Source organism: Giraffa tippelskirchi, chromosome 3, assembly GCF_054371585.1.
Source record: "Giraffa tippelskirchi isolate mGirTip1 chromosome 3, T2T-mGirTip1v1.2.pri, whole genome shotgun sequence".
Taxonomy (NCBI): Eukaryota; Metazoa; Chordata; class Mammalia; order Artiodactyla; family Giraffidae; genus Giraffa; species Giraffa tippelskirchi.
Window position 1 is genome coordinate 36,192,004 of NC_137277.1, and position 27,134 is coordinate 36,219,137.

The 27,134-nt window shown below is 44.8% G+C and overlaps 1 protein-coding gene across 5 annotated transcripts; it reads left to right on the forward strand.

The window, feature by feature from the left end:
• Positions 1–13,887: 13,887 nt before the first annotated feature.
• On the forward strand, positions 13,888–24,251 carry LOC145541691 (asialoglycoprotein receptor 2-like). 5 transcript variants are annotated; one of them, XM_081578850.1, is made up of 9 exons: positions 13,888–14,207; positions 14,409–14,686; positions 16,067–16,186; positions 16,389–16,484; positions 17,366–17,437; positions 17,565–17,651; positions 17,755–17,900; positions 23,512–23,618; positions 23,874–24,251. In XM_081578850.1, the coding sequence occupies exons 2-9, from the start codon at positions 14,563–14,565 to the stop codon at positions 24,028–24,030; spliced, it is 909 nt and encodes a 302-aa protein (XP_081434976.1). In that variant the 5' UTR covers positions 13,888–14,207; positions 14,409–14,562; the 3' UTR covers positions 24,031–24,251. The 5 variants fall into 5 exon arrangements, with proteins under 5 accessions (XP_081434976.1, XP_081434977.1, XP_081434978.1 ...); XM_081578851.1 differs by having other exon boundaries at positions 14,130–14,207; positions 14,403–14,686; XM_081578852.1 differs by lacking the exon at positions 13,888–14,207 and having other exon boundaries at positions 14,563–14,686; positions 16,067–16,201.
• Positions 24,252–27,134: the final 2,883 nt, after the last annotated feature.

The following is a 27,134-nucleotide window of genomic DNA, read 5'->3' on the forward strand; positions in this document are numbered from 1 at the left end:
TGATAAGAGTTCCTGTTGCTCCACCTTTTTGCCAATATTCATTGCCAGTGTTTTGGATTTTAGCCATCTAATAAGTGTGACATGGTACCCATTGTTGTTTGAATGTAGAATTCCTTAGTGAAAAATAATGTGGAGCATCTTCCCAGACACTTCTTTGCCATCCATGTGTCTTCTTTGGTTAGATGGCTGTTCAGATCTTTTGCTAATTTTTGATTTGTTTTCTTTCTTTCTTTTTAAATATTTATTTGGCCACACTGGGTCTTAGTTGAGGCATGGGGGATCTAGTTCCCTGACCAGGGATCGAACCTCCCTCTGCACTGGGAGCACAATCTTAACCATTGGACCACAAAGAAAATTCCTGTTCATTTTCTTTTCTTTTTTCAAAAAAATGTATTATTTATTTGGCTGAATCAACTCTTAGTTAGTCTTAGCTTTGTGGGATCTTGGTTGTGTCACGTGGAATTTTTTGTTTCGATGTATGACTTCTTTAATTGTGGTGCATGAGTTTAGTTGCTCCATGGCATATGGGAGCTTAGTTCCCCAACCAGGTATCCAACCCACATCCCCTGCATTGCAAAGCGAATTCTTAACCACTAGACCACCAAGGAAGTCCCTGTTTATTTTTTTTATTGTTTAAGAGTTCTTTGTAATTTTGGACACAAGTCCTTTATCAGATATATATTTTGCAAATACTTTTTTCCCAGACTGTGGCTTGTCTTTTTATTTTCTAGATCATAGGCAGTTTTGAAGATGTACAATCTTATGAATGTTGTTCTCATGAGCTCTTGAAGAAATTACTAGAGGATGAACTGGAGTCACCCAAGGGACAACTGAGTAAATTTTAGTGAGAGGAGGGGAGTGAATGTTGAATGTAATTAACATAGAACTAACACTAAAACAAAAGGTTGGTGGTAGAGTTGAGATAGGGGAGGAGGGAAGATGAGACTATAAGCTAATTTATTCATTGTTCACAAAAAATAAATTTGAAAAGCTGCATCATTTTCTAAAAATTATTCATCAAAAATATCCCAGAAGAGAGAAAATTTAAACACATTTCTAATAAAAGAGTGTTTTCCAAGAGCCAACAGGTTTCCCTAAAGGATTAGACTCAGATGGTTTTGCAAAATATTCTAACAAACCTTTAGAGATTATATGAATACTGTTCCAGGGCACAGAAAAAAAGGGGAAAAAATCTCTAAATTATTTTAATTAAGGTGATACATCATTAATTCCAAAGCTTTATAAGAATTTACCTATTTTGCTTATAAATACTGATACAAAATACTACTGATAAATAATATATTAGCAAATGGAATCCAGAAACATATTAAAAGAACTGGGACCCAATATCTCTCTATATAATAGATAAACAACAAGGACCTACTGTACAGCACAGGGAACTATATTCATTATCTTGTAGTAATATATGATGGAAAAGAACCTGAAAAAAGTATATATATATACTTTTCCTTTATTATACTGCAATGTGTTTGTGCAAAAGAACCTGAAAAAGTGTATATGTAATATATATATAATATAATATAATGTAATATATATAATGGAAAAGAACCTGAAAAAGTATATATATTATATATTTATATTATAAATATATAATATAAATATACAATGTATAATATATTATATACAATATATTATATATAATATAAATATATATTTATATTATTATATATAATATAAGTATATATTTATATTATATATAATAATATACATTATAATGTATATTATTATATATATAATGGAAAAGAACCTGAAAAAGTATATATATAATAATATATTATATATATTTAATATATTATATATCATATATATCAAATATGATACATATACTATATAATATCTAGTATATGTAATATACTAGATATATTAGATATCTAGTATATTATATGTATAGATATATAATGTGTATATAATAGATATACATATATCTATTAGTATATGTAATATACTATATATTATATATAATATATAATACATATATTATTATATATTATATAATTAATAAAAATAATAAAATTAAAATATAATTAATAATATATTATAATTATATAATGTATAAATATATTAATAACATATTTATTATTTATATATTATTATATATTTATATAATATATAATAATATATTTATTATTTATATTATGTATTTATATATAATATATAAACATAAATAATATATAAATATATAATAATATATATAAAATATATACAAATAATGATATGTTTATTATATATAATATATAATATGTAAATATATATAATAATTATATATAATATACATTATTTTTCAGGTTCTTTTTCATTATTATACTGCAATGTGTTTGTGTGTATATATATACACACAAACACATTGCAGTATACCTGAAACCAACACAACACTGTAAATTAGCTATACTTCAATTTAAAAATTTGTTTGGGAAAAAGAATTGGGACCATTATGACCAAACAGACTTTATTTAGGAAATCCAATGACGGTTCAGTATTATCACCCTTCTGTTCATGCTTAATTTCCATACAATAATAACAGTATCACGCTTCTAGCCAATATGGGACAACTGTTTTTCATTCCAGTAAAGATGCCCAAAGAATAGGAGACAGAAAGTCTTAGCAACTCCCTTATCCATCATTGGGTGCTAATTTCTGTCCTAGCTCTGTCACAAACACAGTTGGATATTATATGATCTGGAAAATAATATTAAAGTTCACCACCACCACCACTCTTTATATGAAATGGGAGGAGGAGGGAGGAGGGGGAAAAGGAAATATTTGGTTAATGTATTCAAATTTGTAACAAGCAAGGAAGAAGAAATACATATCTACTACAGTCCTTATTTCTGATGTGGGTACAGAGCTGTAATTCATTTTTATTTATTTTATTTTTATTAAACAAATTTTTTGGCCACATCAGGCAGCATGTGGAATCTAAGTTCCCTGAATAGGGATTGAGCCCACGCCCCCAGCACTGAAAGCATGGCATCTCAACCACTGGACCACCAGGGAAGTCTCCTGTAGTTCATTTTTATAATGTCATTCTTCCACTTACCCATCCCCTGTTCCCTCTGCCCTCTGCAAGCACTCTAGCAGGCAGACAGGGCTCCTTTCTCTGATGGGAAACACAAACCTTCATTCCTGAAGAGTCTGAGTCCCTGGTTTTTCTGCCTTTATTAGATTGTTGTAGTCTTCCAGTAAGTTTTACTACAAGGTATGGATGGACCAAGGGCTGCCCACAAATCCCTCAAGTTTTAGATATACTCTTCCCTGCAACCATTGTGTAGCAGCAATCCCATTCTACCTTGAAACCACGATCCATCATTCTGTAAGGCTTTCTGAAAGTCTGGGCATGGATAGTGGTGCTGGCAGAAGCACTGCAGGCAGTGAAGGCAAATCTATATGCTGAATAACAACTTGATAAATATGTTGCCCCCTCCACGATGTCTAACACTATTAACCTGCTAAAGGGCTACTAGGTGGGTGACTGGCTGGTTTCCAACCTGCCCACAGCCCCAGCATGAGGTCCAGCTTTTGTATTCTTTCCTCTGCATGATACCAGGGACACTGTTGCTGAAGCTGAAGCTCCAATACTTTGGCCACCTGTTGTGAAGAGTTGATTCATTGGAAAAGACCCTGATGCTGGGAAAGAAGACTGAAGGCAACAGGAGAAGGGGGCGACAGACAATTGAGATGGTTAGACAGCATCACCAACTCAATGGACATGAATTTGAGCAAACTCCAGGAGACAGTGGAGGACAGAGGAGCCTGAGTTGCTGCAGTCCATGGGGCTTGTAAAGAGTCAGACAGGACTTAGTGACTGAACAACAAACAGTCTCCACCAGATTCCAATCAATCAATCAAATTGTTAGAGTGGCTCTCAGCTCCTTTGACTAACTCAGTGAAGCCAGAATCTCTCAAAAGTACATTCATAACAATAAAATACCTGGGGTAACTGGTGTCACACAGACCTGTCTCTTTAATCCTATGGCTCAAAATGGGCAATGGTTAAAGTCTCATGTGTGTCACTGAAGGCAGCCTGGCCATGTCATGACCATGGAAGCTCGTGCTTGATTAGATCAGAGACGGCTTTCTAGTCAAATCTTCATTGGCTGTGGGTCACCCCAGGGTGCCTCAAGGTGGTCACAGGCAGACCTCCACAGTGGGACGAGAGCCCTGGACAGGTGGGAAAGGCAGGCGGGCATCTCTCAGGGGGAGTCAGGAGGACTCCTGTGGACTGCAGAGTCCTCCTGTCTCACTCTGGACATTTACAACCAAAGATGTTAGGACTGGCCTCCCTGAGCCCAAGAGACCAAAGGTCAATATTACAGCAGTCAGTGAAAGTCAGTTTCTTTTCTTTTGTTTTTTGGTGGGGGGTAAAGCCACAGAAAGGACTATATTCAGAGACCATTCCTTACTTGTGTATAAATACAGAAGCATTCCTCAAATACAGCCTTTGCTTGTCCAGAAAGCAAATCTTCATGTTGGCCATCAGAGACTAGGTGCATAAACTTTGTGTTATACTCTTGCTATGTATGCGCTGTGTCGTGTCCCCTGCATATGCATACGTAAGTCCTAACCTCCAGTACCTCAGAATGTGAATGTATTGAGAGACAGGAACTTTAAATAGATAATTAAGTTAAAGAGAGGTAATTAGGGTGGGGGCTAATCCACATGACTTCCTTGTTGTTCAGTTGCTCAGTCGTATCCAATTCTTTGCGACCCCATGGGCTACAACACGCCAGGTTTCCCTGTCCTTTACCATCTCCCAGAATTTGCTCACACTCATGTCCGTTGAGTCAGTGATGCCATCCATATGACTGAGAAGGGGAATTTAGACACAGACATACATAGTGAAGATGACATGAAGACAGAGAAGGAGACGGTGGTCTACAAGCCAGGGAGAGAAGCGCTCAGAAGGAACCAACCCTGTCCACACCTTGATCTCCAACTTTCTTTTTTTTAAATTTATTTATTTGGTTGTGCAGGTCTTAGTTGCAGCATATGGGAGCTTCTATCTCTGTTGTGGCATGAGGGATCTTTAACTGCAGCGAGTGAATCTTAGTTGCAGCATGTGGGGTCAGCTTCTCTGACCAGGGATCCCCCAGCCTCTCTGTTGGGAGCACAGAGTCTTAGTCACTGGACCACCAGGGAAGTTCCAAGAAAATGAATTTCTGTTGTTTAAACCCTCCAGTCTGCGGTACTTTGTCACAGCAGCACTAGCAAACAAAGGCAGCTTCCTTCCTGGATGGATGCTTGTAAAAATCAGAGTCACCTCTGAAAACCTGTGATGCTACCAGAGAACCAAATCCACCAATAAAAAATCTCTCTCCAAAGCATTTAGGATTATTAAGGAATAAAACCCTACAAGGGAGGAAGGCACCCAGCAAGGTTTGTACTGATGAATTCCTGTTTTGGAATCCCAATTGATTGATGACATTCCTCCTTTGCATGAAGTCAGTGTGGGCAGAGAAGGCTGATGTGAAAGGATAGCACTGTCTTTTTTTCTCTTTTTTTAGGCCACGCTGTATGACATGTGGGATCTTAGTTCCCCAACCAGGGATTGAACCTGCTCCACCTGCTTTGGGAGCATGGAGTCTTGACCACTGGCTGCTGCTGCTGCTGCTGCTGCTGCTGCTAAGTCGCTTCAGTCATGTCCGACTCTGTGCGACCCCATAGATGGCAGCCCACCAGGCTCCTCCGCCCCTGGGATTCTCCAGGCAAAAATACTGGAGTGGGTTGCCATTTCCTTCTCCAGCACATGAAAGGGAAAAGTGAAAGTAAAGTCGCTCAGTCGTGTCTGACTCTTAGCGACCCCATGGACTGTAGCCTACCAGGCTCCTCCGTCCATGGGATTTTCCAGGCAAGAGTATGGAGTGGGGTGCCATTGCCTTCTCCCTTGACCACTGGACCGCCAGGAAAGTCCCAAGACAGCACTGCTTTGAACACAGATACATGCTGAGAGCGCTGTCAAGAGGTTAGCTCCCTGTGCCCTTGTAGGCACATGCCCCCACCCTATCCCCTCTGCAGTTTCTAGGCCATGAAGCAGAGGAAAAGCCTTCTTTCTTCCAATCTAAACCCTCACCGTCATAGCGACTGGCATTCCATCATCCATAAAGCGGAGGAGGGGCTTTGCTATCAAACAAGCCGCCCTTGTATTTTTAGCAGTTTGTTTTGCTGTGGAGAAATTTCTGGAGTGAAAGGAGCAAAAGTTCAACAGGCAGCTTTGAACTTCGGTTTGGATTTTGTCGTCCTTCTCAGTCAGCTCCTTCTCTCTCTCCTGCGGTTGGAGGCTTTATCACATGGGGAAACCGTTCTGCCCTCCCACTCACTCCCGAAGCAGGGCTGTGTTTTCTGCTTTTAGGGAGAAAAAGAGAACAACTCACAAACCAAAATACAAAATTAGTTATTCGCAATTCAATTCAACGTATAAATAACATTTTCTGATCTAACAACTCCAGTTCAACAACAACAGTCTACCTGGTATTCTTTGTCTTCGATACTGTTCAGAAGCATAATAAAGATATTCTAACCTCCCCTAACAAGAGGACGGTGCTCCAACCACAAGGTTTGTGGTTCAAGGGAGAGGCTCAGTCCTTAAACAAATGCATAACTGTATTTTTATTGCAAACATTCAAGAACCTCAAAAAAAAAAAAAAAAAAAAGAGGGTCATGTTCCCACGAAGGAAAGAATAACTTAGGTTTGTTATAGGAACAAGTAAACTCTTTTGTTATCAGCCCTTTCTGGGTTTGGGCTTCCCAGATGGCACTAGTAGTAAAGAACCCATCTGCCAATGCAAGAGACGTAAGAGACATGGGTTTGACCCCTGGGCTCGGGAAGTCCCCTGGAGGAGGGCATGGCAACCCACTCCAGTATGCTTGCCTGGAGAATCCCATGGACAGAGGAGCCTGGCGGGCTATGGTCCATGGGATTGCACAGAGTCAGACCCGACTGAAGTGACTTAGCATGCAGGGATGCACTAGGGAGGGCTTCACTGTGTGTGTTTTTTTTAAGTCATTTCCTCAAGTAAAGAAGACTTTTGATCTTGTCATTTTTGACAACAGTAAGGACATTATGCTGAGTGAAATAAGACAAAGATAAATATCGCATGATCTCACTCACATGTGGAATCTTAGGGAAAAAAACCTCCCCAAACAGAAATTGAAATCATAGATCCAGAGAACAGACTGGTGGTTGCCAGAGGTGGGGTGTATGCAGGGGTGAGTGAAATGTCCCCACGTCCTCTCAGCAGCCTCTCTGCACCAAGGCCTACGGAGAGGAGTGGTCTTGGCCAAACCTGGGGATAAATCCTGCGTTCCCTCCCGTGGCAGGCCGCTGGGCTCCTGACTTAAACAGCTGAGGAGAGGCTGCAGGGCTTCTAGCAGAGCACCGTCTCTTGCAAGGTCACTTGCTGACAGAGGATTTGTTAGCAAGTTTTACCTGTCAACTTGGGCAAACAGAACAAGCTTCTGTTCCTCTAATCAGACGCTGTGTTTCATCACGAACAGTTAATTAAAGGGACTTCTTTGGAGGTTCAGGGGCTAAGTCTTCACCTTTCAATGCAGGGGGTGTTGGTTCCACCCCTGGTTGGGAAGCTAAGATTCCTCATGGCTTATGGCCAAAAAGACCAAAACATAAAAAAGAAATCATATTGTGACAAATTCAATAAAGACTTTAAAAATGGTCCACATTAAAACAACAACAAAAAAGTTAATTAGAAGAAAAGCTATTGCCTAGGTGGGTCACAGGCAGCCAGGTGGCCCTGAACCAGAACTGGAGGGAGGGGGCTGGACTGAGAGTGTCAGTGGACAGACCCCAGAGGCCTATGCGGTGTGAAAGGAGTGGCGAGCAACCTGGGAGATGAATCCAAGATGAAACCAGGAAGTGTAGAACTCACCCACCGCCAACTGCTGACCAGTTTAAGACCTGGATGGTGGTTTACATTCAGAACCAGCCCAGGAGGAGGCCCAGGACTGAGCATGAGTCAAGCCTGAGCCTGGAGAGGACACAGGGTACTCTCCGGATGGGGGTGGGGAGACAGAGGGTCCCTAGCGGAGGCAGAGGGTGGTAGAGCAGGGAGTGGGCCATGGATCTCCACCTCCACCCACCCCTCACCCTCACCCCGAGGCCTGGCAGATGCCCTTCATCACACTTTCTGGACAGAGCTGGTGACAAGGGCACCCCCGCCTCCGCCTCCAGCACAGACTTGGGGAAACGGCGGGAGACTCCAACGTGAGCGAAGGCCGCTGGGTCCCGCTGGCCGCCCAGAACACTGGCCTCCTCAGCCTCTGCTCCCAGGTGCTCTCAGGCAGATTTGCATATTGCAAAACCACATGGAACTTCCCTGTCGGAAACTTGCCAAGGGGGTTGCTAAAAGGATGATGGGTAAAGATATGCTTATGGACATGAGCTTGGGCGAACTCCAGGAGATTGTGAGGGACAGGGAAGCCTGGCGTGCTGCAGTCCATGGGGTCTCGAGTTAAGAGACGACTTGGCTTGGAGACTGAAAAACAACAACAAAGATATGCTTTCATCTTACCCTGAAGGGAACAGCCCGAGGGTTTGCTGAGGCCGGTTGTCAAGCTGGCAGTCTGCTGAGTCATCAGCAGGGTGATGCTGGCAGAGGTGCCTTGGCCTTGGAGGTGTTTGTTGATACTGCTTGGCAGGAGTGGCCCATCTTTCTCCCACAAAAGCCTTTCTCCTTCCTGGAGAACGAAGACAGGGGGAGAGTGGAGTTGCTCTGTGTAGGTCCCTCCACTTTCCTAATTTGACTAAGAGACAGAAGGGAAGCAAAGATCTGATAGACGCTGCCCAGTAATTAAGTACTTTTGTGGAAAGTGTGGACTGAAAAAAGACGCACAAGGTCAGAGTTGAGAATTAAGTTTTATTTGGGGGCAAACTGAGGACTGCAGCCCAGGAGACAGCATCTCAGATAGCTCTGAGAAAGAGGTAGTGGGGCAAGGGCAATATATATGATTTGAGTGAAGGGGGGAGTTCAATGCAATCAAGCACTTACTTTACAAAAGATGTTCTGCTAGTCATGAGGAGCTGATGTCACCATGAAGGGATTTAGTACTTTTCTAGATATGAGGAGCAAGGATTGGGACCATGAAATCAGTTCCTGAAAATACCTAACTATCTAAATACCTGTTCCACCAGTTTCCCTGGAGCACAGAGTGCCTCACTCTCCACCCTGGACCCCGTTTAGTGGGTGTTGAAGGTCGACAGCTGCAGCAGCACAGGGTTCAATCTCCGCAGAGGCAGACAGCAAATGCCCTAGGCAAGCACGTCTGTAGTTGACAAAAGTAGAACTCAAGAACCCCTCCCCACTCCAGCTCTTGTAAACCTCTATGTGTGTGTGTGTGTGTGTGTGTGTGTGTGCGCGCGCGTGCTCAGTCACTAAGTCGTGTCCAACTCTGCAACCCCACGGACAGTAGCCCACCAGGCTCCTCTGTCCATGGGATTCTCCAGACAATAATACTGGAGTGGGTTGCCATTTCCTCATCCAGAGGATCTTCCCGACCCAGAAATAGAAGCTTCATCTTCTATGTCTTCTGCAATGGCAGGCAGATTCTTTACCACTGAGCCACCTGGGAAGGCCTTTCTTATAAATCTGGGGCTTATAAACTCAGTCATCCTGGTTTCTGAACTTGAGTTCAGGGGATCTGGTCATTTCACAGAAACTATCATCTTCTCATGCCCCTGGGACACCTTCAGTGTCTTTGCAAACCTTTACTAACTCTAACTCAGAGTAACCAGAAAGTGTATAGGATTGGAACTAAGTGAATGAAAGTTAATAAAAGAGAAACGATCAGAGGAAGAAGTTGCCACATTGCCCCCAGGAATTGATTTGTGGGAAATTTTTAGCTATTAGAATGATCCCTTTTGCTGTTTCATGTTCGCTTCAGCTATTTGGAGAGAGGTAAGATGTTAAATGGATGTGAGAGTTGGACTATAAAGAAAGCTGAGCGCTGAAGAATTGATGCTTTTGAACTGTGGTGTTGGAAAAGACTCTTGAGAGTCCCTTGGACTGCAAGGAGATCCAACCAGTCCATCCTAAAGGAGATCAGTCCTGGGTGTTCATTGGAAGGAATGATGTTGAAGCTGCAACTCCAATACTTGGGCCACCTGGTGTGAAGAGCTGACTCATTGGAAAAGACCCTGATGCTGGGAAAGATTGAGGGCGGGAGGAGAAGGGGACGACAGAGGATGAGATGTTTGGATGGCATCATCAACTCGATGGACATGGGTTTGGGTGGATTCAGGGTGTTGGTGATGGACAGGGAGGCCTGGCGTGCTGCAGTTCATGGGGTCGCAAAGAGTCGGACACGACTGAGCGACTGAACTGAACTGAACTGAAGATGTTAAAAGAATATTAAGGCGCAGGTCACTGGCAGAGTCTCCCTCCTCGAAGACACGTGCATCATGCAGGTATGACCACGAGGTGGCGTTACTATCCTGGATGTTGGGAATATAATAGCAAAAGGAAAGAAAAACCTAGCTGCTTAAGTGGTGAAAGAGTAAACCAAAACACGAAGTGACTTTGAAAGCCTGTTACAGTATTTTTTTTTTTTTAAATAAGACTGATCACATTTATTTATTTATTTTTGGCTGTGCTGGGTCTTCGTTGCTGTGTGAGTTTTTCTCTAGTTGCGGCTTGCGGGGGCTACTCTCTAGTTGTGGTGCGCCAGCTTCCCATTGGGATGGCTTCTCTTGTTGCAGAGCCTGGGCTCTAGGATGCAAGGGCTTCAGTAGTTGAGGTTCCCCAGCTCTAGAGCACAGACTCAATAGTGTGGTGCATGGGGCTTAGTTGCATATAGTATCCTCTCTGACCAGGAATTGAACCCATGTCTCCTGCATTGGCAGGTGGATTCTTTACCACTAAGCCATCTGGGAAGCCCTCCATCTCTTCCTTAGATCTCTTAAATTTATTATGATGACATGCATTTTTAAGGCCAGGCTCTCAAATTTCACTAGTTAGCATTCTAAGAGAAAAAGTCAACTTCTAGGCAGAAATACAGAGAGTTTAATAAGATTTTATTTAATAATAACAGAAAGTCCCATACTGAGATATTCTTTTATGTATCTTGTTTCTGGATTATTTCTTCACTTTCTATGGTACTGGTAAACATAGTAGAAATACAATATAAATATTCCGAGCCCTGGTATGTCTGAAAGTTATTTTTTTTTAAGTTTTTAAAAATTTTATTTATTTATGTAATTTATTTATTTGGCTGTGCTTGGTCTTAGTTACCACATGCAAGATATGCCTCCAATCAGCAAAGTGAATCCAGAAAACCCAATAGAAAAATGGATATAGGATGTGGAAAAGCCGTCCGTACAAGAGGAAATCTGAGCAAATAGAAAATAGATGGTGAAACGTTCAAACCCTCTATTAACCAGAAATGTAACATAGAAGAGCAGTGAGATGTCATTAGGGTGGTGAGAAGCTGAATAGTAACAAGTGTTGAGAAGGATGACCCAAAAGAGGGAGCCCTCAAATGCTGGTGATGGAAATGTCAACAGGCACAGCCGTTCTGGAAGATGTATAGCTTGGCTGGACTCAGATGAAATTAAGCTTGAGAATCCTTTGTGATGTGACACTTTCACGCCCGGATATGGTTCACAGGGAAATTCTCACCAAGCTCCACATGGGAACTTGATGAAGCATTAATAGCAGAGATAAAACAGTAAGACCATTAATATCACAGGAGGGGCAAGGATGGAGGATGTAGTGAATGGGTGAGGAGTATGAGGTAAGTGAGAAATGAAAGGGAATAAAAACTGTACTGAAAAAGAGTATTGTGAATAGGATCTCACTGATGCAAAAAAAAAAATGTGTGTGTGTGCACATTAAATTAAGTGTGAGAATCTTCTGTGACTTGGCAATTTCAGTCTTGGATATAGTCCTGAGAGATAGTCTCACCTAGGACCTCATGGGGACATGATGTGTCCATTGCTGTAGCTGGGTGTTCCTCATTTGGGGACTGGGTAAATATACAATGATGGATACGCACCATTGAATATTGTGCAGAGGTTCATAGCAACAAATCAGATGTACAAATAGCAACACAGATAGATCTTAAACATTTATTCTTGGGTGAAAAAGTCAGGAACAAATGAGATGTATGAAAACTTCACTTATCTATCTAAAAAATAAGCACGCAAACTATGCCACATATTTGATAAGGATGCATACTTAAGAATATATTTTATTTCAGTTACCTATTGATGCATAACAGTCTAACCCAAAGCTTCAGCGGCTTAAAACAAACAACTACAGTTGACCCTTGAACACAACGGGTTTGAACTGCACAGTTTCACTTTATAAACAGATTTTTTTCCACAAAAAATGTGTTACATCATCTGCAGACACTGATCAGGGGATACAAAGGGTATGGTAAAGTCATACTCAAGTTTTCAACTGCAGGGAGAGGGTCGGTGCCCCTAATTCCTGCACCATTCAAGCACCAGTTGTATTTATTTCTCAAGATTCTCTGGGTCAGGAACCTGTGCAGGGCTAGGCCAGGTGGACCATGTGGTCTTGGCTAGGGTCATACACTTGGATGCATTCAGCTGTTGGCTAGACTGGAAGCTCCCAGAAGGCTTTGTTCACATGTGGGGGTCCTCGGTTCTCCTTTGTGTTCTCTCTGACTCCATATGGTGTCAGGGAACTGGATCCCACATGCTGCAACTGAAGACCCCTTGTGCCATAACGAAGACCCAGTGTAGCCAAATAACTGATGTGTATGTATGGATATACATACACAGGAATGAAAACTGGGTTTTCTCTCTCAAGCTGTTGTTAGCGCAAGTGTAGATGGTGAAAGTGAAAGTCGCTCAGTCGAATCCGACTCTTTGCAACCCCATACAGTCCATGGAATTCTCCAGGCCAGAATACTGGAGTGGGTAGCCTTTCCGTTCTCCAGGGGATCTTCCCAACCCAGGGATCAAACCCAGGTCTCCCTCACTGCAGGCGGATTCTTTACCAACTGAGCTATGATTTCTCGGTTCGTGAAGCCCCGTCTTCCTCACAGGACTGTGAAGAACCCCACTCTGATGGGATGGCATTTTCCCTCGATCCATTTTCCCTCCCTCTGTTCCCCCTTCCTGCCCCCACCGTCCCCTGCTATACAGTCAAGTCACTTAATCTCCTCCAGGTTGTTTCCTCCTCTGTGAAGTGGGAACAGCATAAGTGAAGTGATCTGTTGTGACATGTTGTGCGAATTACCAGAGAGCATGTCTGTGGGTCATTTAGCACCGCGCCTGTATGTGAGGCCCAAGGCTTATGGATCCAGGGCCGCAAAAAGGCCTGCTCAGTCGCTCAGTCGTGTGACCCCATGGACTGTAGCCCACCAGGCTCCTCTGTCCATGGGATTTCTCAGGCAAGAATGCTGGGGTGGATTGCCCTTTCCTCCTCCAAGGGATCTTCCTGACCTGGGGATTGTACTCATGTCTCCTGTATCGCAGGCAGATTCTTTACCACTGAGCCACCAGGGAAGCCCAGCCAGGGCCGCAGAAGGGGCTTATTTACAAGGTTGAACCTCTCCTATCCACTGCTTTCTGGATGCTCTTTCCTCCTCTCCGCCCTCCCTGAATTTCTGGTCTCTGAGGGGCTTTACTCCCATGGAGAGTGAAGCCAGTTGGCCCAAAGCTGGGAAGCCTGAGGGCTGAGCCTACAGGACATGGGGCCTTGGCTCAGATGCCAGATTGGGCAAGAGCGCAGAAGCGGCCCCTCCAATCCTGGTCAGGGTTGTCTGACTAACACTTCCAGGAATCTGAGGCAGGAAGTGAAAGGGGAGTGGGGCAGAGAGGAACTAGCCAATTGCACCCTGGCTCCTCCTGGCTGGCCCCCCTCCCAAATATGCCGTGAAGAGTGAGGTGACTAGCTTCCGAGGGTAGAGAGGACAGGCCAGGAGATCCCTTCTCTGTGAAGGATAGAGACACAGTCCTGCCCTCCGCCCCCACCACATATTGACTGAGTTTCCAACTCAGTTTCCACTCTGTTTACTGTCCAAAGTCCCAGGGGCAGGAGATGCCAAGTTAGAAGCGCTTGGACACTCAGACACACAGGTTCAGGGCCCTCACCTGAACTAGTGCTCACCCCTTCCCTCCTCTCCTCCAGCACCACCTGGCCCCCAGTTCTCCTGGTTCAAGCCTTCCTGCATTCTGGGGCCTGGGCGGCCCTCTAGACCTTGAACAGGTAAACTGAGGTCACTGGGGAGGCAGGCGGGCCTGGGATGTCTGGGATTAGACGGACCCTGGTTCAGAGACAGTGGGGAGTGTCGATGGGAAGTTGTGGGGTGATTGGCACATGTGGAGGGGAGGCTCGAGGCCCAAGCAGTCTCCTGAGAGGGGATAGGACCCAGCGGCATTTCAGCTTCCATCTCCCCTCCAGCCTCAGATCCAACCCAAGCCATTGCCTAGACCCACTCTGAGCCTACATCCATCAGCCTCCACTTCAATTAGCATCTTAGCACGAGCATCAGCCCCAACTCAGTCCCAGCCCTAAAGCAGCCCAGAGCCCAGGCGGAGTCCAGCCACACCCAGAACCCAGCATGGCCAGGGACTTCCAGGACATCCAGCAGCTGGACTCCGAGGAGAACGACCACCAGCTCGGCAGAGGCGAGGGCCCAGGCACTGGTGAGCACAGCCCCAGAAGAGAAGAACCATTCTGGAAAGGCAAGTGTTTGGTGTCTGGGGCTCTTCTCCACCCTAGTCTAGATCCCAGTCACTCTCTGTCCCTCCAAGGCCTTTGTCACATTCACCCTGTGACCAGGGACTGTCCCTGACCTCACCCCCTTCTCCACCCCCAGAACCCCAGGAAAGGGGTCTCCCCTCTTCCTTCCAACCTGACCAGTATGTGCTGTGTGTGGTGGGGGGGGGGGGGGAAGGGTGTGTGTTGGAGGGAAAGGGCACAGAGAAATTCTGGAAGATCCTCACTCCCCTCCAAGCCCCCTGCCTGGAGCCTTCTCTAGCAAATCTTGACCAAAGTCCCCAAGTGTCTAGGAGAAGGTTTTCAGGCGAGAAAGAGCTGAGCCATTTCCAGGATGAAGGGCGGGAGCCGGGATGAGGGAGGGGGTGTCAGGTGTGGGTGCTGGTGATGGAGTGAAGCTCTGTGGAGACCAGGAGGGGTTGGGGGTCGAAGCTCAAGGAGGGGGACTGGTTAGCCTGGGCTGGGAGGAGGGACCCCCTCCTGCCTGAGCCTGGAAGAACTGCCGCTGTTGCAGCTGAGGGTGGGAGCTGGGCAGGGTAGAAAACTCCCGTCCCACCAGGCTTCTCCTTTTCCCGGTAGCAGGTTCACAAGCCTTTTCAACACACTGCGTGGGGCAGAGGCCACACCCACCTACACCCCTTTGCCCCTTCAGGTCCCACCAGCTGCCCGGTAGGTAGTAAACACTCAAAAGTAACTTTGGATATTATTGGATCTTCTGAGAATGAGAGGCTTCGTGTTTCAGCAGGAGGCTTGGAGAGAGTCCAGTGGTTTTGGATTTCACGGGACAGGGGGCTCGCCTGAAAGAGGCGGGGTGGACAGCCTGGCAGAGCGTGCCTGAGGGGTGCAACCATCAGCCAGCCTCTAGCAGCCTCTGCTGCCTGCAAGTGGGTTGACAGCTGGCCTGCTCACCTGGGAGCAGCTTCCACTCTTCCCAGCCTTTTATAGGCCTAGAGTTTTCAGAAGATTTGGAGATACACTGGCTATTGTTTCCTCAAAAAATTTTTCTTTCTGCCTCTCCAGCTCCCCCATCAATTATGCATATATTAGTGATCCCACAGCCCATTGGTGCTCTTCCTATTTTATGGGGGAGTGTGGGATTCTTTTCTTTCCTGGCGTTTCTTTTTATACAGCTGTTGTTGCTATGCCTCTAAGTTCATTGAGATGTATGCATGTCTCATCTATTAATTTTATCCAGAGTGTTTTTCATCTTAGAATCTACTTTCTCCGCCTGCCCTTGCCCCGCAAGGCTGTACTTCCTCAGGCTCTGCTCCTCTGATGCTCCATGAGGTTGGCTCTCTGGCCCCCTGCCTCCGACGCCCCTTGTCCTGACACCCCTTCTCTTGCAGGGATGCCTCCTCCCCAGCCTCTTGTGCTGCAGCGTCTCTGCTCCAAGTTCCGCCTCAGTTTGCTTGTCCTGGTCTTCAACATCCTGCTGCTGGTGGCCATCTGTGTGACAGGGTCCCAAAGTGAGGGTCGCAGGGGTGGGGCAGCGATGGGGGCGGGGGATTCGGGCAGTGCTGGAGACAGTGAGAGCCACGATAGGGAAGAGATGGAAGCAGCAAGGAGGCAGTGCTGGGGCGGGGAAGGGGACCATCCCACGGACAGTGATGAGGGCTGTCAGGTGGGACAGAGTGCGATCCACTTTGTCCTGTTTTGTCTCCTGACAAGGAGCACAGCTGCAAGGGGAGCTGCAGACGCTACAGGAAACTTTCAGCAACTTCTCGTCAAGCACCCTGATGGACATCCTGAATCTCAGCTCCTTTGGTGAGTGGGCGAGCCCCGAGGGGAGGGACTGGGATGTGCTGGGTGGTCGAGGGGTTGGTTTAGCAGCGAGGGTTGGCTGGGCTCCGTGCTAGGTGCTTCCCTGGTGGCTCAGACAGTAAAGAGTCTGCTTGCAATACATGAGAACTGGGTTTGATACCCGGTTCAGGAAGATCCCCTGGAGGAGGGGATGGCTACCCACTCCAGCACCCTTGCCTGGAGAATCCCAAGGATGGAGGATCCCGGCAGGCTACAGTCCATGGGGTTGCAAAAAGTCGGACATGACTGTGTGACTAAGCACACATGCATGCATGCTGGGTGCAACAGGGGAGTGTTTGGGGGTACCGGGGAGGAAGCACAGGCTAGAGCGGATAACCCAACCTGAGAAGCCAGGCAAGGGTTCCAAGGACGCTGCTTCCTGAGCCGAGGGTCCCTGAAGGATGAGTAAGGGTTAGAGTAGAGGGTGGAGGTGGGAACCAGGTAGAGAACAGAGTCTGATGACCAGGACATGAGGATGATCACTGCATGTCCTGGACTCTCAACATTTCCAGCGTGGCTGGAGGGGTGGGCCAAGGGTGGGCTAGAGTGGTGGGTAGGGGCCAGTCCATGCAGGCAAGCTGTGCTAACTCGTGGGGCTTTACTTTGAGAACATAGGGAGCTACGGGAAGGATTTAACAAGGGAGTGGCCTGAGCAGGTTGTGCTTCAGAACACCACTGTGCAGCCAGGAGAAGAGCAGGTGGGGTTGAGGAGACCAGAGAGCAGAGCATGCAACATCCCAGGTCAAGGTGGTGGTGGCCCGGACTGATGCGTCAGTGGCATGAGGATGGAGAAATGTTGGGGAGGCAGAGCGGAGGGGAGACAGTTTAGCTTTCCTCTGTTGCAGGAGGCTTCGTCAGGGACAATGTGAGATTTCTGGAAGCCAAGCTGGGAAAACAGCAGCAAGACCTGAAAGAAGGTCAGAGACTCTCTCTTGAGTGTGCGTGTGTGTGCTAGTGTTGTATCTCCCCAGCCAGATGCTGGAGTCCTGGTCTGTGGGCCATCCACACAGCCCACCACACCCTTGCCACCACTCTGACCCTTAGATCATGCCACTTTGCTGCTCCATCTGAAGCACTTCCCCATGGATCTGCGCACACTGACTTGTCAGATGGCACACTTCCAGAGCAACGGTAGGGATGTGGTGGGTTGGGGTTGGGGGGGGTGCGTCTCCAGTCCCTCTGCCTGTCCCCTCCAGCTGGATCTTATCTCCCTCTGTCTCTCCAACCCCCTCAGGCACAGAATGCTGCCCAGTGAACTGGGTGGACCATGAAGGCAGCTGCTACTGGTTCTCTCGCTCAGGGAAGTCCTGGCTCGAGGCTGAGAAGTACTGCCAGCTGGAGAATGCCCACCTGGTGGTCATCAACTCCAAAGAGGAGCAGGTGAAACCACAACCTTCCCAAAGGCAGGAGGAAACCTTGGGAATGCAAACTCTGGGAGGCTGGGTCAGGCTTGTTTTGTTATTTTTTTCTAACCCGAGGAAGAATCCAGAAGCAGAAATCTGTCCCCGCTCTGGGAGGTTCATGATGGAGCAGCCGTTGATTCTAAGAGGTGGGAGATTACATCCAGGAGCCAGGGCATAGGATAGGAGCCAGGAGACCAGGTGATGAGGATCAGGGCAGGAGACAGAATGAGTGGCAGGATGAACTAAAGGGCCAGGACTTCGGTGGAGAACAGCACTGTGGAGGCGCTGACAGTCCCTGCTTGCTCTGTGCTGGCCTGAGGAACGTGATGGGTCTTTGGGTGAAAGGAACAGAGTGGGTGGGATTTCCAGGAATGCACCTGGTATGAGTTACTGGGTCCTTCCAAAACGCCCCAAGTCTCCCTGCCCACTGCTGCCACCAGATCACAGCTCCAAAGTCCAGAGGGAAGACTCAACCCATTCGAACAAGTGGGACATGTTTGGGCAAAGGAGGGTATTAATGATGACATTTACTGAGCCCTTACTATGTGTCAGGCACTTTCATATATCCATTGCTTTAACCCTCACAACCCTGTGGAGCAGGCACTCTTGTTATCCCCACTTTGAGGTGAGGGTAGAGATGAGGGAACTAAAGAACACAGAGGTTAAGTACCTTACTGCACAGCTAATTAATCAAAATAAATATGTGTATTTATATACATACATACATATATATATGGATTACAGACATATTTTACTTAACTGATCAGGTTGAAATTGCCAGTATTCTATCAGTATTGGCCTATAAAGTTTCATGTGGGTCAATCTAAGACTCAGTCTGTGATTTGGCTCACAAGTTCATGCCACCTACAACTTTATGGGGCTTCCCTGGTAGCTCAGAGGGTAAAGCGTCTGCCTGCAATGCAGGAGACCTGGGTTCGATCCCTGGGTCGGGAAGATCCCCTGGAGAAGGAAATGGCAACCCACTCCAGTACTCTTGCCTGGAAAATCCCATGGACAGAGAAGCCTGATAGACTACAGTCCATGGGATTGCAAAGAGTCGGACACGACTGAGCGACTTCACTTTCACTTTCACAACTTTATGGAGGATGGGATGGTACCTTTATCATTTTGAAATGAACATCAGTACCCGATTAATGCTTTTTGCCTTGAATTCATCTTCATGTGATATGAAGGGACCGGTCCTTGATTTCTTTCCACTTACATTTGCTTCGTGTATCTCTGCCCATCCCTCTTGTTTCCAAACGTTTTGAGTCTCTGTTTTAGATGAATGATTCTCAGCCATTGCAGTGTATTGTAACCCCTTGAGGAGTTTAAAACATATTGATGCTTGGTCTTGCACTCAAAGACTCTGATTTAATTAATCTTGGATTCATCCTGAGTATTGAGAACTTTTTAGGCACCCCCACCCCACCCCCCATAAATGATGCTACTCTATTGTTCAGCCAAGCTTAAGGTATTTCTCCTATAGGTTGCATATAAGTTGTTTTATTTTATTTATTTAAAAAATATTTATTTGGTTGCATTGGGTCTTAGTGGGGGCACACTGGATCTTCACTGCATCATAAAAGATCTTTCATTGTGGTGTCCGGATTCTCGCTGTGTAAAGTGCACAGACTCAGTAGTTTCAGTGCACAGGTTTAGTTGCTTTTCAGCCTGTGGGATCTCAGTTTCCCACCATGGACCAAACCCCTCTCTGCCCGCTGCAGTGGAAACTCAGGGTCTTAATCACTGGACCCCCAGGGAAGTCCCTATTTTTAGTTTTTTAACGAACCTCTAGGCTGTTCTCCACAATGGCTGCACCAATTCACATTCCCACCAAGAGTATAGTAGGGTTCTCTTTTCTCCACACCCTCTTAACACTTATTACTTGTAGATTTTTTGATGATGGCCATTCTGACCTATGTGAGGTAAATCCTTATTGTGATTTTGATTTGCATTTCTTAGTAATTAGTAATGTTGAGCATCTTTTCACATGCCTGCTGGCTATCTGTATGTCTTCTTTGGAGAAATGTCTGTTTAGGTCTTCTGCCAATTTTTTTGTTGAGTTGTTTTTTTTGATGTTGTATGGGGTGTTTTTATATTTTGAATATTAACCCCTTGTCAGTTGCATCATTTGCAAATATTTTCTTTCATTCCATAAGGTGTCTTTTTGTTCTGTTGATAGTTTTCTTTGCTGTTGCAAAAGCTTTTAAGTTTGGTTAGGTCCCATTTGTTTATTTTTGCTTTTATTTCTTTTGCCTTGGGAGACTGGTCTAAGAAAATACTGCTGTGATTTATGTCTGAGAATATTTTGCCTATGTTCTCTTCTAGGAGTTTTAGGGTGTCATGTCTTATATTTAGGTTTTTAAACCATTTTGAGTTTATTTTTGTATATGGTGTGGGGGAGTGTTCTAATTTCATTGATTTACATGTAGTGTCCAGTTTTCCCAACACCAGGTGTTGAAGAGACTGTCTTTTCTCCATTGTATATTTTTGCCACCTTTGTCATAGATTAATTGACTGTAAGTGTGTGGGTTTATTTCTGGGCTCTCCCACTTGCATTTATTTTAAAATAGATATCTTTAATTAGTCTCCTTTTGTTCTGTTTTATATGCTTCTTTTGTTTTCTCCCATTTGCTATGTGAGATGTATTCTTTCTGTTTTCTCCACTGTGTTATTTTGGACTAAATGTGGCTTGTTTTTAGCTACACTAGTAAACACTGTCATAACTTTAAATAATGGGCTGAAACTTCTTGGCTTTAAAAACCAAAAGAGTTTATATAACTTTCATATGAAAGGTGAGGAAACCAGTACACTTCTTCACACGCCTCACTCTTTTCTCTTTTTTAAAACTGAGATATCATTGACATGTAACACTGTAAGTTTGAGGTGCACAACACCCTGGTTTGATATATTTATATGTTGCAATATGATGAATAAAGTAGTAGTAGCTCTTACCTTTACCATGTCACACAATCATCATTTCTTTTTAATTGAGAACAATTCAGATCTAGTCTCTTAGCAACTTAGAAGTTTATAATGCCTTGTTCATATCTCTCCCACATTCCTTACATGTGTGTGCAAATAGTTTTTCTTTGAATTTCATTAATCTCAGATATATCTCAGTGTTGCACATTCTCTATATTTTTGCTCTGAGGCTAGGAGAGTTCTTTTAACATATGAAGTTAGGTTTTCATATGTTTTGGAAACATATGTTTCATATGTTTTCGTATGTTTCATATGTTTTGTTTTCTTAAGCCATTTATTTGAATAGTTTTTCTTGCCCATTTGTTTGTTCTCTTTTCCTCTGGAGCACACCATTTAAAATGACCTCCATTGTCTACCCTCCATAGCCACTACTGTTTACTACCTTCTTTCTTTCTTTTCCTTTGTTTTCTGGGCTCTTTTCTCAAGCCTATCTTTTGTATCTCAGACTTGATTTTTTGTTGAGTTGTTTGTTTTTTTTTTAATGTAGCTCAAAATTTTCTCTTCACTCCTTCTCTTTATTTATCATTGTTATCTTTCTTCTTTGATCTCTTCTTTTGTAGTTTTATGTCGTGCATCTCCTCTTTAACGTTTCTGAGGATATAAGCTGTTCTCCAATAGCTTCTTAGGTTTGGAAATATGCTTTCTTTACAAAGTATATTTTTCACCTCTCTTTTTGATATCACAGTGCTTTTTTCTTCCTCTTCTTCCTTTCCATCCTCTTTATTTTTTCTCAGTTTCCATGATAAAACTCCCCCATGCTCCTTCTTTGAATGGGCTGAATTCTTTCTTGCCTGTTATTTACTCATGAATAGGACAGACGTGTTCTCATGGACTATCTTTTCTGATCATCTGACACTATTTCATCCCTCCCCTCAGTCTTCACCTGGGTTTCCCAGGTGGCACAATGGTAAAGAATCTGCCTGACAATGCAGGAGATGCAGGTTCAATCCCTGGGTTGGGAAGATCTTCTGGAGTAGGAAATGGGAATCTACTCCAGTCCTCTTGCCTGGAAAATTCCATGGACAGAGGAACCTGGTGGGCTACAGACCATGAGGTCACCAAGAGTCAGACATGACTGAGCACCCACATGCACACACACACTCAGGCTTCAACACAGAGGGCTGGATATTGATGCTTTGTATTGTTCATTCAGTTATTCAACTTCTTGTGGTGATGGGAAGAGGGGACTGGGGTGGTGGGCAGCAGCAAAGAGAATATCTTGCCTCCAGGCACTTTCCCTCTAGCTCTGTTGACCCTCCTGAATTTGGGGAATAGTCCTACGAGCCCCTAAGAGCTGTCCCTTCATGCACAGGATATTGACCTATTTGCAGGAGTCTCAAATTCAAGAATGCTACTGTATCTGCCTTCAGATGAGGTGACTAACTGCAGTTTTAGTTAGGTGTCTAGGAAGGGAGAGTGGAATTAGGAAATTTTCCTCCAGATGCAGTTGGAGACCCTTCATATGCTATCAAAGGATAGCATGCTACATATGCATGTTGGTGAACTGACCCCCTCTGTTTCCTTAATAAAACAAGGTGACTACACCCTATGCTGCTGCCCTCCCAAACCAGGGGGCTTAAGGCCTCAGAAAGAGCCATATCTCTTAGGAGAAAGCCACTTCCTCTTAGGAGGTATGCATGGGTCCTGGGAAGCTATCTCAAAGACCGCTTTTGTCCAGCCAGCTGTACAGCTTGGCTGCTCCTCACATATAGGGCGTCTTCTTATTTTCAGCCAGACTGCCAGAGCCCCTGTAGCCAAGTCATAACAGAGCTATGGGCAGTGGGTCCAAACTTGGAAGCTGTAGGGCCTGGAGAACAACAGAAATGACAGCTATATGTAGAAGTGAAGTGAAAGTGAAAGTTGCTCAGTTGTGTCTGACTCTTTGCAACCCTGTGGACTGTAGTCTGCCATATTTTTCTATCCATGGAATTCTCCAGGCAAGAATATTGAAGTGGGTAGCTGTTGCCTTCTCCAGGGGATCTTTCTAAGACAGGGATTGAACCCAGGTCTCCCACATTGCAGGCAGATTCTTTACCATCTGAGCCACCAAGGAAACCCATATGTAGAAGTAGGAGCAGATAAATGTACCTGAGAGACAAGTGAAACCCAGATCTTTACTGGGTCATTGAGTCACCCTGGGGGTGGCAGGGGTCAGGATCCAAGAGTTTGAGGCTGTGGGCAGAAGACAGGGAGAAGACTAGAATAGGGGCCTAGCAGCCGTGAGTTAGGAATGAAGTGGGAGGCCAGGTCAGGGGACAAGGGTCACCAACTCAGGCACTGAGTTGATACCCTGGGCTCCACAGATACCCTCAGTTCCTTCATCTCACATGTAAAGTATGAATCATTAGGGTGTCCAATTTACAGAGCTTTATGGGGATGAAACAAGATAATCCTTGTAAAGCAATTAGTGCAAGGTTTAGCCCAGTAAATGTTCACTAAATAATAGATATGGTTGCAGAAGAAAAAGCCAGGAACTTGTACTGGGAGCTGTTGCTCCAAGGTGGGGACAGATCAGACTGAGGGGTAGGGTGAGGGAGCCACAGCTAAGGCCTGCATGGAGGCACAAGGGACTAGAAACTTCCCTCCCACCTGTTTTCCAGAAGTTCATTGTACAATACACGAACCCCTTTAGAGTCTGGATAGGTCTCACCGACAGCGATGGCTCCTGGAAATGGGTGGACGGCACAGACTACAAGCACGGCTACAAGTAAGTGGCTTCTCCTTGTCTCTCCCCATTAATTTGTCCTGGGGATGGCCATCTGGTCTCTGCCCCCAGGACACTCCCAGTCGTCCCTCAGTGGCCAAATCCTCCCACCATCTCCCCCCTCACCCAGATTCTCAGCTCCCAAGACTGCAGCCACGTAACCCTGAACCCCACAAAGCCATGCATTTCTGAGGTGGGGGGTGAGGGTTGTTGGGATGAGGGGCCCATCTGGAGCGGAGCTCTGTCCTGCCTTCCTAGGAACTGGGCTGCCACTCAGCCCGATGACTGGCAGGGACACGAGCTGGGGGGCAGCGAGGACTGTGCAGAGATCCACTGGGATGGGCGCTGGAATGACGATTTCTGCCAGCAAGTGAAACGCTGGGTGTGTGAGATAAAGCGGAACATCACCATCTAGCCGCCCACCTCCCCCAGCCTCCAGCAGACCTCTGACCCGCAAACCCCCCTGCCTGGGCATTTTGAAGAAAGGAAGGAGAGGAGAGTGTTCAGAAGCATGGGGAGAGCTTGAAGAGGGATAGAAGCAGGTGGCTGAAGAAGCTCTGACCCTGGGTAGACAGATCCTGCCTTCTTCTGAAATTCACTGTAATTATTATTATTATAACTTTCAGCTTCCTCAGTGGAGTAGTGTGTAACTTGTGCTTAGTCACTTAGTCATGTGCGACTCTTTACGACCCATTGGACAGTAGCCTGGCAGGCTCTTCTGTCCATGGGATTTCCCAGGCAAGAATATCGGAAAGGGTTGCCATTTCCTTCTCCAGGGGTTTCTCCCCAACCCAGGGATCGAACCCACGTCTCCTGTGTCTCCTGCATGGCAGGCAGATTCTTTACCTGCTGAGCCATCAGGGAGTAGGAAAAGGACAAATACTTGAAACTTTGTGTGGACTGGTTATTTGGAACTGGGAAGTGTAGGATTCAAAGAAGAGGGAGGGAAAGGGTCTGGAAGAGAGAGCTCAAGGGTTGGACAGCTGTCTCTGACACTTAATCTTTTTTTTTGTGCTCCCCTACCTATGAAATTTTATATTTTTATTTGCTTATTTGTTTGGTAATTTGCTGTTTTATTTTTTTAATATTTTATTTTTTATTTTTTGAATTATGGAAGTATGATAACACATTTATAGGAGACTTGGAAAATACAGAACAAAGTTATATATAGTTTCACTATATATTACAAATTATTTTTTTTAAGTAGATAAAGATTTTTAATTGGAGTTTTATTATCAAACTCTCAAAAATTAATAAACTGAATAGACAGAAAAGTAAAAGGCTCTAGCAGACCTGAAAAGCACTATGAACCAATTCAACATAATTAATATTTATACAGTTTTCACACAACAGTCAGATACAAATTCTATTCAGGTTTCCATAGGCTGTAAACCAGGACACTGGAACATATCCAGGGATGTAAAACAAGGCTTGATACCTAATTTTTTTTTTTTTTTTTTTTTACCACCATAGCTTTATTGAACACCTCCTTCATGTTAAACAATTACCATTTATTGCAGTGTGGACATTTAACATTTACTGTCTTAGCAACCTTCAACTACATATATAGTATTATTAACTATAATAATCATGCTGTAAAAAAAAAAAACAAACAACAACAAAAAATAATCATGCTGTACATTAGATTCCCAGAACTTATTCCTCTTAAAACTGGAAGCATGTACCCTTTGACCGTCGTCTCCCCCTCCCCCACCAACCCCTGGTAACCAATGCTCTATGTATGACACCTAATCTTAAAGCACACAGGCCAGAGATGGGCACAGAGGAGCCCCTGGCTGGCACTAGTGCGGCTGGCATGGGGTGGGGGTGGAGCCAGCTTGGCTGGGGCTGCAGAGTCTGCCCTGAGGGCTTCACTGCAAAAGAGGTTTCAAAGAACACCCCTGCTCCACTGAACATCCCTGTTCCAAAGAACACCCCTGTCAGTCTGGGAACCGTGAACTGGGCTGGCAAAGGCCAGTGAGCAAGTTTGCTAAGAGAAGCAGGATTGAAAAGACCCCAGACTGACCTAGATGGCTCTCCAGTACAGGGTGTCTCCAACAGTCTCCACAGTGGGTAAACTGCACCTTCCAAGATCACTACAACCAACCTTAAACGAGTCTTGAAGCAATTAGGTTTTTTGGTTTTATTTTTATTTACAAAAGTAGTATAAACTAGTAGCAAAAAATGTTTTGCACACACACATACACACACAGCACGTGTCCTCCCTTCACCACTCCTACTTCTACCCAGAGTTAACCATTTCATGGATATTGTATTAGTCAAGGGTCTCCACAGAAACAGAACCAATGGGATCTATGTGTACCAATAGGAGATATATTGGCTCCTGGGAGTACGCATAAGTTCTGTAGATGAGTTGGTGATCTGGAAACCCCCAAAATCCATCAGAGTAAGATGCAGTCTGAGTCTAAAGGCTCAAGACCCAGGAAAAGTCAACGTCTCCATCTGAGTCTGCAGGTAGGAAAATAACTGATGTCCCAGTTTGGAGAGGGCCAGGCAGGAAGAACTCTCTTACCTTAAGAGGGTCGGCCTTGATCTATTCAGGGCTTCAGTGGTGTGGGTGAGGCCAGCCCATGTTAGGGAGGGCAATCTGCTTTCCCAATTCAAATGTTCATCTCATCCCCAAACACCCTCACAGACATACCCAGAATAATGTTGGACCCACTATCTGTGTCCCAGTCAAGCTGACACTTAAAAATGAACCATTTCAGGGTTTCTATAGGAAGTTTCCTGTGTACGTGCCCATATGCGATACCATGTACCATGATGTAGTTAGCTTTTTTCACTTTCCCATGTCCTATGGACATTGATCCAATCTACGCTGTTCCCTGAGAGGTTTTACTTCATTGAATTTAGCTGGGGTAGAGAATTCCAAAATATAGATGTGCCAGATGTTATTAAATAATCCTCTGTGGTGGGCAGGTAGTTGCTGTTTTTGTTTTCACATCTAATACTTCAAGTGATTTTTGCTTCTAAGCTTGTTCTGGGTCAAGACTTCCCAATTTTCAGTTGCAAATTTTTCTAGGACTTCTCCTTCAAAACGTATATAATTGGCATTGAATTAAAAAACTTATGACAGAAATAATACATACAATTTAAAGTCTTGTAGGGCTAAAAGCAGTTACCAGACCCTGTTTTTCACCTTCAGCCATTCCTGCTGTTCTGAGTAACCACATTCAGTGTTTTAGCTGTTTCCCTTAGACATTTGTACTTTCAAATAACACACACAAATTGATATCTCTTTATTTATCAATTGTAGACATTATTCAGTCACTTTTTATCATGTAGATGGGTATAATTTTCCAATTTAGTCTATAACAGTTTTTACTTGAATCCTAATTCAGAATCTGTGTTGGTTAGGGCTGTGGCTGCTGCTGCTGCTAAGTCGCTTCAGTCGTGTCCGACAGTATGGTTAATTGCTGAGCCAAGTAGTATAATCTGCTTAGGTTTCCTTTTTTGAACAACTTCTGTTTCTTCTGAAGTGAATACTTGAAAATTTTG

Excerpts from the sequence above, each read along its gene's own strand:
- LOC145541691 (XM_081578852.1), top strand. The coding sequence starts at position 14,563 with ATGGCCAGGGACTTCCAGGACATCCAGCAGCTGGACTCCGAGGAGAAC. Across the intron at positions 16,485-17,365 it reads CCTGAATCTCAGCTCCTTTG|GAGGCTTCGTCAGGGACAAT; the intron begins GTGAGTGGGCGA and ends CCTCTGTTGCAG. Across the intron at positions 17,652-17,754 it reads GGCACACTTCCAGAGCAACG|GCACAGAATGCTGCCCAGTG; the intron begins GTAGGGATGTGG and ends CAACCCCCTCAG.